This window comes from Saccostrea echinata, unplaced genomic scaffold (assembly GCF_033153115.1).
Source record: "Saccostrea echinata isolate AGI-Se365-2 ecotype Australia unplaced genomic scaffold, CSIRO_AGI_Sech_v1 ptg000005l, whole genome shotgun sequence".
Lineage (NCBI taxonomy): Eukaryota > Metazoa > Mollusca > Bivalvia > Ostreida > Ostreidae > Saccostrea > Saccostrea echinata.
Genome location: NW_026889754.1, coordinates 3,139,930 through 3,151,476, shown reverse-complemented (window position 1 = coordinate 3,151,476; position 11,547 = coordinate 3,139,930). Strand labels below are relative to the sequence as shown.

The following is an 11,547-nucleotide window of genomic DNA, read 5'->3' as shown; positions in this document are numbered from 1 at the left end:
CACTGTGATTGTCTTTATGTAGTGTATGCACCCTCTGATCCTTAAACACCCTCTGTAGTATGCTAGCTAGCTTTGTAACATAACTTCATGGTGTGCGCTTTTGTGCTTGTGCGTATGGGTCACTAACCAGTTAATCCAAGCACTATGGATACTGGGGGTTCTAGCTAGTGCTACCAAATCTATCTGAAATAGTTTACGTAGTTGACATTAGGAAATATTATTTACTTATAATGCATCTTAGTGTAGTCTATGTACAACTGTATCAAATTTTTTTAAAATTAAACCAAAATGTGAACTTCAGCAGGAGGGGCATTTTGAAATTCACGAATTTTATTCTCAAGCCGATTTTCAAGATATTTGTCGTTTGTTGTATGTCAGTTATTTAAATCAGACCAAACGTTAAAAGGGTAGAATTTCAATTTTTATTTTACGGACAAACAAATGCACGGACGATGGCTATCTTTGCCCAGGATCTTCTTAAAAACTTACTGAATGTATCTAAGCATGTTCTGAAAATAAATAATGTGCCTTCCAATAACAAGAAGATGTATATTTGCGGACCCCCCCCCCCCAGTGCAATACGATTTACGATGATTTTAGGCACTCCTCCTTTTTTCATGAAGAAGAAAATAAATAAACTAACTAATTTAGGAATGACTCTAATTCTTGGCCAAATTATTCGAGTATAACCTGGTTTGGGTCAGTTTACGCTTTATAATCCGCGAATCATTAAATAATTTAATTTTGTTTGTATTCTAGCCTCTGATTGGTTAATATCCAAAAAGGAACACAAATTATTTTTGTATAACCTGGTTTGGTATGGGACCCCCCCCCCCCCCCCCGACAACCAGCTGAATCATCTGTATCCATACAATCCTCTCATTTCCAGTCCTCGGGATTCATGGAAAATTCCAGATTTAATAAATGTACCTTTAGCTATTTTTTTTAAACTAATATTTAATATTATTGCTTTCATCAGCATCGCAAACATTCAAATTTTCCTAATTGCACTTTTTACTTGCATGCATTGTAAAGGATCAATTATATAATAACACAAAATAGACTGAAACGAAAAGAAATAGGATAATCAGAGATCAACAAAATAGTTAGCATGCTCTTCAACAACAACTTGGAAACTTGCCTGTATATGCCAGCTCTATCTAATGGGATTTCAATTAAATTGCATCTAGCCATGTTGATGAAAATTTAAATGGAAATAAACTGAGCAGACATGCAATAACCAATTACATTCTGTACATAACAGCCAAAATTATCATTTTTTGTTCACATGGAATTAATTCACATTTTAATACTATCCACACATGCAGATTTCATTAACCAACGACTTTCACGGTTGATCTTCAGATTTGTTCATATAATTTCTAAATTAACCAATAGGCTTTCTTAACCAATTTTAATTGCTTGACGCCACGTGCGTCAGGCAGTATAAGGATTAATTTTTCCAAGGTCTGAAACTAAGCGATCTTTCTTAATGAACTAGATTTTCTGCAAGCTGATTTACATCGGACTTTGTTACCTGCATTTAAACAAATACAGTTTGCAGAAGAAAGATTCATATTACTGATGCAAAATAATGATGTGTTTAATTCCTTCAGTTTTTTTTGCATGCACATGTTTATTCCTTGCAATTCTTTGTACGGACTTGTCCGTGAAACATTTTTTCTGCGTTTCTAAACTACTGGAACAGTCCATTTGCCTTCTACGAAAGGGGTGACACAATTATTTTGCGCCAAATGTCACAAATAAATTTTTCTTGGATTGTTATATTGAATAGGAATGATAACCTCTTTGGGAATAAATAAAGTTTGTTCTTTAAACCTGACTTCAGATTTTTTATTAACTGCAAATTTTATCTCATTTTTTAAAAGAACACATAGTATATGGACAGGCAACACTAAAACAGTGAATTAGGTTTTTTTTTTTTTTTTTTTTTTTTTTATATATATAATTTTACTATCTTGTTGCCCGGTTATCCCATTAGTGGACTAGTCCAATCATAAACAAACTCCCTCCACCTAGTAAATGGGACATCCCTTCTTGATTCAGTCTGTTATCCAACTTTTCTTTTAATATTACATTTATTAATAATGTACATTACAAAGTTAGGTTTTTAGAAAAGCTTAAAAAGTCAACCAGTAGCATATTATTTCATGCTTTGTGATGAACAAGGGTTTCCTTTTAATACAGTGACAAGAGAGTAGGTCAGTACCCGTAGAGGAATGGGCTTCACTCCCTTAAGGTTCTAAGTAAAGAATCGGCAAAATGAAGAAGACATCATGATCTGTACTGGTTTTCATTTCACAAAAATCAGGTCATTATAGAAGAAATGAGAAAGGTCCTGAAATCGATTGAAAAGAAAAAAACTAAACAATTTTAAAAACTATACATTAAGATGTATTTTAAAACTCGTTTATTATAATACATGTACATGTATATGGTAAGACCATCATCGCATGAGTTTTGTCCGGGGGGGGGGGGGGTAGTATCTTGTTTTGCTCTAGCTATAAAGTGGACAGGCCATTTACTTTGAGTTCAAGAGCAGCATTGAAGCATTTTTGTCTCCAACACTTCAAGACATTTTTCCCAGTTAAAACTGTTCACAATTTACTTCGTCTTCGAGAACGACGGAGAACAGACCAGTCTATAAATAGACGCCGTCTCATCAATCTATCACTGACCAGAGAGTGTGCATGAAGAAGCGCGCTTTCTGGTAAGAGAGTAATATGAATTTCTTTAGAAGGACTTATCTATCTACATGTATTTTTCCGAGAATTCCAATCTACGCTAGCGCACTTGCAGTTTCATCCCAACGTAACTAGTCAGCCCATGGGTTAACTAATAAATGACTAAACAGTGGCATGTCTTAGATATTCGATAATCTGCAATATTTGGTAATGACATTTGAGAAAGTCAATTGTACATCTTGTGTAATGAAGTATCGCAACTGTCGCTCCTTGATGACGAAAACGTTTAGCACCTCTCTTGCTTATACGTTCCATAGATATTGATTGATTAGTCAGGCAAGCTTTTTGAAAAGTTATTACTTGTTAAGAAATAAACAACAATGTTAAAAGGTTCACTGGGAAAGGAACTTCGTTGGTCACGTGATCAAATCCTGTGAAGCCCAAAGGGCTTATATGAAATACATGTATAGTATAGAATATCTAACGCTGTTATTCGGGGGTATTTTCATCATTGTAATATCATGATTGTTTTCCCTGTATTCCTTTCCGTTAAGTAACACTTTTAAATACACAGGTAACCTAAACATACTTTATATAATAAAAAAAAAAGAACACCAAAATTTATAGATAATACATTCTAGTTTGTAAACTAGGTAGATTCAATATTTATTTTTTTTCACTTTCATTTCAACCACACTTTGAAATTTTCTCTTTTCTTCTCCGCATATTCCCTCCACTTGACCATCCTCCAATTCCTCCCCGTCAACCTCAACTTGTACCGACACTCTAACAACGATGTTTTGGGCTGGGAGACTGTCTCTAGCTGCATCACACGCCCTAATGAACCCAGTAGGAATGTATTTCCTATTGACATTCATGTCTGTAAAAACCGAGAAAAGATAAATATTTGCGTAAACACATGAATGATCTCATATATTTTTTAATGGCCTTTTGTAATTACACATTGGCGTCGGAACCGGGGGTGCGGGGGGGGGGGGGATAGGGGGGACTTAGCCCCCCTCCACTTTTTTTTGCAAAGATAGACATGATATAGGCATTGAAGACTGGGGTTTACCTTTTTTCGTTGGTTTAGCCCCCCCCCCCCCCCCACCCACTTTCAATTTGCTTCCGAGTTCCGACGCCTATGCATGTACATTAAGACAACGAAACATAAATTGGCAAAATTGGAAATATGCAGCTTACGTCATTTCCATCTGTTACAATCAAAACAATGAAATGAGCGGGTTCAATTCGACACGGACGTCCTAGAAAACACTGGATTGAAATTCTAGTTTGAAATTAATTTTCAATCCACCTCAGCTACGCTAGAAGGCACGGTGTTACTGATTGACCCAGAACAAATAATGTCAATTTCAGTATAGTTTGAAATTTATGTAAATCAGAAGTTTCGATTCTGTCCAGTGTTTTAAAGAATATAAATGGACAAATATTTGATTTCTGTTTGGTATATTATGTGTGTGTTGGGGGAGGGGGGGGGGGGAGTGCGGCCGAACGATCTTGGAAATAAATAAGAAAGTTGTCAAACATTCTTTAGTGAAGACAAAACTTAAAAAAAAGCTCTTGTCATCCTACAAATAAATATATTATGACATGATTTTGACAGCCCCTCCCCCAACCCCCTTCTAGAATGAAATGGACTTTAACCCAAAAAATAACATGCCTTCTATGACTTTTACGTGTCCTTAAAATTATAGGCTGAAAAAAACCATATAAATATGAATTTCAAACAACATGTATTTGGGAATTGATTTTTTTTTTTTTTTTTTTTTGTCTTTTGGATCACACATTCGAACTTTGCTTTTGAAAACAGCTCAGCTGGATTGAAAATGAATTTCAAACTAGAATTTCAATCCAATGTTTTCTCGGACGTCCGTGTCGAAGTGTACCCGCCAATTTCATTGTCTGTCATTAAATTTTTTGACTGAAAAAGCTGGAAATGATGTAAACTGTATCTTTCCAATCTTGCCAGTTAATGTTAATCGGTCTTAACGATACGCGAGTTTGCTTTCTGAATAACAAATTTCATTTATTGAAATTAATTTTAAAACAAATTAAATTTTACACAGAGGATGCATTGATCATGTATAGGATATAATATTTTTATTCCTGTAGATGGCCAAATTTTAAAATTTTAAACCTTTAAATCAAAGATCCAGACAAATTACTTATATGTTTAGTAAATACGTTAAATTACAGATTTGTTTAGTAAATAATTTAATTTGTTAAACAAATTAATAGAAGGCACTGCTGTGGCCCTAATACACTTCCGTACCTAACTACACGTAAAAGGAGTTAATTGATATTTCTTTAAAAGAAGACTATTTTCCAGTATTTAAAGCAGTTTAATTTCTACAAGTAACATGTTCAAATTTTTGTCTCCGTTAAGATAAAAAAAAATTAAAGTTTGCTTAACAACTGGTACACCGAAATCTGCATTTTAGTTTGATAACTGTGTAAGTCAGACCGAAGCAAGAAATGATATTGTCAAAGCTGATAGGTTCTGTCTGGAATATTTAATAAGTTTAATTGATTGAGAAGTTCATATTTAACAGATGTTTTAAAGCTAAATTCAAAACAAATCGGAATATCTTCTTTTTTTTTGGCTGAATATTATTCGCTGCAGGGGTAAACAATATGACATTTGTGAATTATTAAGACGGGAATTTTTCTTGGTAGTTTAAATAAAATATCTGCACAGTTTTGTGGATGTGAGGGTGTGTACGTGCGTTATATTAATCAATTTACCAATATATTCATCCACGGCGGAGATGTACGGCTCGTACAGTACCTCGGCCTCCTCCCAACTCTCACAGCTCGTTCTTTCTAAAAACAGATTCTTAAGAATGTCTCTTTTTTTCTCCTTTTGAACAATTTCTGCAACCTTCTTCAAGTCTTCACGAATTTCAATTCTTCTGAGATAACGTGTGATAATGTCTTCGCCAAATCTTAGAAAAGCTCTGAACAACTGAAATAAGGAAATGACAACTTAGTGATTTTAGACACCTATCGTCTATTACTGTAAACCACGTTTTATTCGCGACAACTTTATTTTCGCGTAATTACGCGAAACAGTCTGCTCGCGAAAATTTTATTCTCGCGTATATTATAGTCTTTAAGATTATATAGAGCAATAACCACAATTCATGAAAATTTTGTCTCACTATAAAGAGTTGATGACTATCTCGCGAAAATAAAGTGTCACGAAAATTTAGTGATCTACAGTATATGAAATGGAGGAAGGGGTGGGCAGCCAGGAAATAGGTGGCAATTATCTGAAAAGAGATCAAGCAAGGAAGAAATTAAGCAAAGAAAAAATGAGGAGGTTCCAACTCTTTGACAAAAACATCTTCTTAAATACGCTATGTTGATCATAATGCAAAAAAAAAGGGAGGATAAGGGGGTCAGCTTTTTAATGTACATGTTTATACTAAATCAAAAATGTGATCAGCCATGTGCACGTGATTAGAAATATTAACCTACCAGGACAGATTAATATAGATGGAATATTACATACTGAAATCCATATCATATGTCATATCAGCCCTCGGGCCCCATATTAGCCCTCGGACCTGCGGCCCTCGGGCTGATATGACATATGATATCTATTTTAGTATGTAATATTCTCTATATAATAGGTATTGATGAAATAAGTCCTCTTTATTTAAACACATTGTTACATATATAAATTTTCAGAATGCATGTGTAAGGAAACAGAAATGTACCTGTTTCGGAACATCTAGACTTCCAAAGAGTTCAAAAACTCTTTCCGCCTCTTTATATGCTTCTTCGGAGTAAGAGGCCACCCCAAAAACTATAGACAAACTACTTTTGAGACATTCCTGTTCAAAAATGTTAAATTTAATTTATTTCTAAAAGGTATATCTCACACAGTTTAAGTATACCTTGCGCAGCAAAATTTGACAGAAACAGTGTATTAACTTAAAAAACATCTTTCCACAGTTTATATAGTTATTTCTCCAAATGACAGTTTAGAATTGATTTTATTTTGAAATCCTCTTTATGGTGTTTTAGTGAAATGAAATGAAACCTTTTGCTGTATGTGGGAAAGAATGACTGTGGCAGTATCTTTCCACTGATCTCCCACCTCGTCTCTTAAATAAACTGCCCTAGCTTGACGGACTTGATCCTAAAGAATTAATATAATTAGTGAGCAACTTCTGACCATAACATTTAGCTTTTGCAATTTCAAGTGTATGCTGCCATACTACTCACTTGAAAGTGTAGTGTTTTGTGGAACATCTCTTATTATGGATATTTCCAACAAGTTTTGCCTCTTCTGGGGTTAGCCCCACATGAAGCTCTACTTCATAATTTCTGGAATTTTTTTTGTTAAAATGCAGTTAACTTGTAAAACAATTTTTATGTATGGCGGTTTCTCGATATAATAGATGCCTATGGGACACAACACTCACCCGAGTCAACTTGGCCCTTCTATTTTTCATGACATTCTTTTTTTTATTTTTTGAAAAGCTATACTCTTGGAAACGATTTTTTTCATTCATATTTCTTCATAAATTTTGATCCCCTATTCACCAACACCCTACCCTGGGGCTCAGTTCTAAATAAACTTGAATTTACACTACTTTAAGATGTTTGTATGTAGAGACTTGTCATAGTCCTACTGTATTTCACAAGATTTTAAAGATTTTTATCAGTATATAATCCCACTTAAAATTTGGATCCCCTATTGAACATTTTCGGAATCTCAGACACCGGAAGTTGACATCAGACGGCGGACTTTTCACGTAAGGGAACATGTCAAAAAGTGAATAATATAAATAAATTTTGTTATCTTGATTAATTGTACCCGATAATCACATTTCGTTCTTATGTATATTAACACTACTCTATATTGTACAAGTGTACACATGCATGTGGTATTGAAGGGGGGGGGGGGCTCCCCCAACTTTTCCTAAAATAATTATTTGCCCCCTTTCCCGAGAGATTGTTTAATTACAGTGGCGCTTTTCCCCCAACAACATATAGAAAGCAGAAATCTCAAAGAACTAAGAAAATGTAAAGGACTTGCATCTTGATATAGATACCTTAATGAACGCATTATCTTAAAATAAGAAACAATCTGTCAAAGTAAGTTAAGGTGACACTTTAAAAAATATATGATAAACTTTGTTTAAGGTAGTTTAAGGTAAAAAAGGGTACCTTCTCGGGAAATAAATAACTTTGGACAATAACATATTATCAGTGTCTTGAACGTGAATAACATCACATACAGCTTATTTCGTACTCCACATAACAGGCGCGAATCCAGATATTTTAAAGAGGGGGGGGGGGGGGGGGCAAAGGACTGGTCTTTGAAATATAACTACTGTTTTTAAAATTTTAATTCATGAACATGTTATCCCTAAAAAAATAAAAACTGAACAATTACATTCTCGTTGGAATAGCCGGGCAAAGTGTGATGTAAATTAGTCAGGATACCTAAATTTTGGGTTCTTAAAATCACTCAATGAAGTCAGCTTAGCAATGTACTTTTGGATTTTTCAAATGAAATTTTGCAAATTTTATTTCCTTGTTGTGACTTTTTTTTTCAAAATTATTTTCTTTTTCATATCCGATTTATTGTTTATAAAAAAAACAACAAACAAGCAAACGAAACAAAAAAAAAAGAACATCATTAGTTTCTATATCATATTAACCGAGCTGGTTTGTATAGTGTTGAAATAAGAAATCAGTTTCCTATTTCGTGTGCATGCAGAGAAATCGAAAATTTTGAACGACTTCATTGTGCTGAAGAAGATAAATCAAACAGTAAGTTTTATTATTGTCTGTTGCATCCTAAAATTCCAATAACATGTATACAGTCACAACTCTCTTTTTTCACCTCTTCTTATATTTTTAAAAAAAAAAAAAATCCGCATTTGTTATTATTTAAATACGCAGGAGAGTGGCCTCAAGTTTGCCGCATTCAAGAAATAGGATTGGCGGATCCAAGGGGGAGGGGGGGGGGCTCCGGGGGTTGGAATTCCCTTTTTTGCAGAGAGAGAGAGAGAGAGAGAGAGAGAGAGAGAGAGAGAGAGAGAGAGATTTTTTCTGTAATATAGATATTTATAGTTTAATACACGTATTTTGAATAAAATAAATAGTTCAATCTTTGCCTCTTCTGCTAGCTAGTTAGAGTTTCGCGTATTTGCTTTCCTCCATGTACACAACCCCGGTTCAGGGCACCGACCACCCGCAAGTAACATGCAAGGTTTCACTCTGATATCATCGGAAGATTCTGGCGAACTTAAGCTTTATGCCATTTTTGACCATCTTCTGAAGTACAGTTCTAACTTTAAGAACTGAAGTATTCATAAAAAGTCATGAATTTACACTTACTTGCCCTTGATTAAACATTAGCTATAGGTTAGCATAAGAGGTGGAGTAAACATTGTAAGAATGGCTCTAGAATTAGACTAGATAAATAAATGACAAGATTACTCTTTCCCATCTTCCCCTTTATTCTGTATGGCACAAGTACACTATTAACAAAGGTTTCAAAATGAAATAAACAATATGAGCGCGTCCATGTAAGGAACGAATAGTTTGAATCGATGCTTGACTATTCAAAGTGTTCGAGCACAGTGTCCTAATTAGCACAAAACATGCTCACGTGACGGAATTTAGTTACCTGAGGTAATTAAGAAATCACATAATGAATTATAATATTCAGCATGTCACAACCCTTGGTTACGACACAGAGAGCGAATGTAAGAAGAAGCAGGTTTTTTTTCTTTTAAACCATAAGCGCATGTTTCTCTATTAATCTCCTTTTGATACAACATTATTAATGCAAATATACAACTACTGTTAAACGGAGATGCGCTGACTATGTATAAAGTCATTGAAAAAGTGAGCTTACTCATTATCGTACGGAGTTTCAAGAAATTGTGATGACTCCCGCCTTTGAAACAGCTTCATACTTTGTAAAAATAAAGTTTTATTTAATGTAATTACGTAAATTTGTAGATTAGATATTGACCATTCCTGCAATTAAAAGAATTTTTTTAAGTTTGAAGGTTTATTTGTAGCAATTTTCGCATGTCCTTAAGTGCAGTCATCCTTTGCCCCCCCCCCTTCTGTAATCAAATGGCCGTCCCCTAAAAGAATATAGCTATATCTTTTATAACTTTTGTGTACCCTCAAAATTCTGTTTCACATTAATATCTAACTATAGGTATTTGGGAACTGAAATAAATTGTCCGTTGGATCATACATTATCACTCTGCGAATGAAAATAGTCGAGGTGGATGGAAAATGAATTTCGAACTGCAATTTCAATCCAATGTTTTCACAGACGTCCGTGTCAAATTGTACCCGCCCATTTCATTGTCTATCATAAAGTGTTTGACTGTGACAGATGAAAATGACGTAAGCTGCATATTTCCCATCTTGCCAGTCTTACCATAATTATGATAACAAGATCCAATAATGTCTATAAACATTTAAAATGTGACTCAATTTGTACACGTATTCTTTTCCGCGTATTTTGAAATCAAATCGTAATCTTATTAAAAGTTTTTTGAGTACAATGGACTACCATGACGAGCATTTTATATCATATCTTTGAAATGCTCCCAACATTTCCGATAGATTTGGTAGCACTAGCTAGAACCCCCAGTGTCCATAGTGCTTGGATTAACTGGTTAGTGACCCATGCGCATAAGCACAAAAGCGCACACCATGAAGTTATGTTACAAAGCTAGCTAGCATACTACAGAGGGTGTTTAAGGATCAGAGGGTGCATACACTACATAAAGACAATCACAGTGCATTATTTAGTAGAGTATTTGAGAGAGAGAGAGTGAGAGAGAGAAAGAGAGAGAGCGTCGGAAGCAAGCTTCATTACTTACTTATAAGCAAACATCCAATAGATAAATTTTACAACTCCATGGCACAACCGAATTCATTTCTTTAAACGTACTTTTCTTTTTATTTTCCTTCCGACGCATATATGTATATATCAAAATATATAAGGTTAGGCAGCATATGATACAGTGGTAGAGTTACACTACAAGTATAAGCATGCATGCACATTACAGCTATAGAATCAGTTACAATCACAACAACACTGTCATAGAATAAATACTGCACGCGTAAGCATAACATGTAAATATAGAAAAGTTGTTGATTAGTGCAAGAGCTATTATTCAACATAAAAATTAAAAATATTAAATGCAAACACAATTAAATTACTGAGAAATACATCCCATAGTTGATTTAAGAATAAATTAAGTTCTATTTCGTGAGGGGAAGGGAGAGCATATAGAATATTTTGGGATGTTAAGGAGGGTGTCCGCAACCATTCATAGCTCCCTCCCTCACACAAACATATACAGAGACACACACTAAAAATTCTTAATAAATCTAAATTTTGCTTGTATAAGGACTCTATAATATGAAGGTTACATTAAAGTATACATTTAATAGAGGAACTTACAACATGCCGAATTTCACCGAGTATACGGTAGCATTTTTCCTGGTGGGGTAGGTATCTAGAATTGTTTTTTTTTTTTAATTATATATATAAATAAGGGGATGGTGATCTAATAGCATATAAAATAGCTGGGGATATATAGATATTTTCAACAGAAATCCATTTGCTATTAGCTGAGGGACCTGTGTACATACACGATAAGAAGTCGCCCCCCCCCCCTACACACACACACCTTATTCCAGTCAACTCATTTTTCGTTAGTTCTTGATCATGCACAAATCAATCGATAAAGGGGTTCAATACAAATTTATTTCGGATTATCTACAGTATATATGTATTACATGTACTATCATATTGCTGCCT

The 11,547-nt window shown here is 34.4% G+C and overlaps 1 protein-coding gene across 1 annotated transcript; it reads right to left on the bottom strand.

Annotated features, from left to right (window-relative positions):
- Positions 1-2,477: 2,477 nt before the first annotated feature.
- LOC133179989 (uncharacterized) lies at positions 2,478-7,063 on the bottom strand. The gene is made up of 5 exons (XM_061314627.1): positions 6,960-7,063; positions 6,775-6,873; positions 6,449-6,565; positions 5,472-5,691; positions 2,478-3,585 (listed from the first exon to the last, which is right to left on the bottom strand). Exons 1-5 carry the CDS (start codon positions 6,984-6,986, stop codon positions 3,365-3,367), a joined length of 684 nt encoding a protein of 227 aa, XP_061170611.1. The 5' UTR covers positions 6,987-7,063; the 3' UTR covers positions 2,478-3,364.
- Between the last annotated feature and the right edge of the window lie 4,484 nt (positions 7,064-11,547).

Coding starts and splice junctions, on each gene's coding strand:
- LOC133179989 (XM_061314627.1), bottom strand. CDS start 6,986: ATGTTCCACAAAACACTACACTTTCAA. Junction 6,874..6,959: donor ACAAAACACTACACTTTCAA/GTGAGTAGTATG, acceptor TTAATTCTTTAG/GATCAAGTCCGTCAAGCTAG. Junction 5,692..6,448: donor GTCTAGATGTTCCGAAACAG/GTACATTTCTGT, acceptor TCCTTATTTCAG/TTGTTCAGAGCTTTTCTAAG.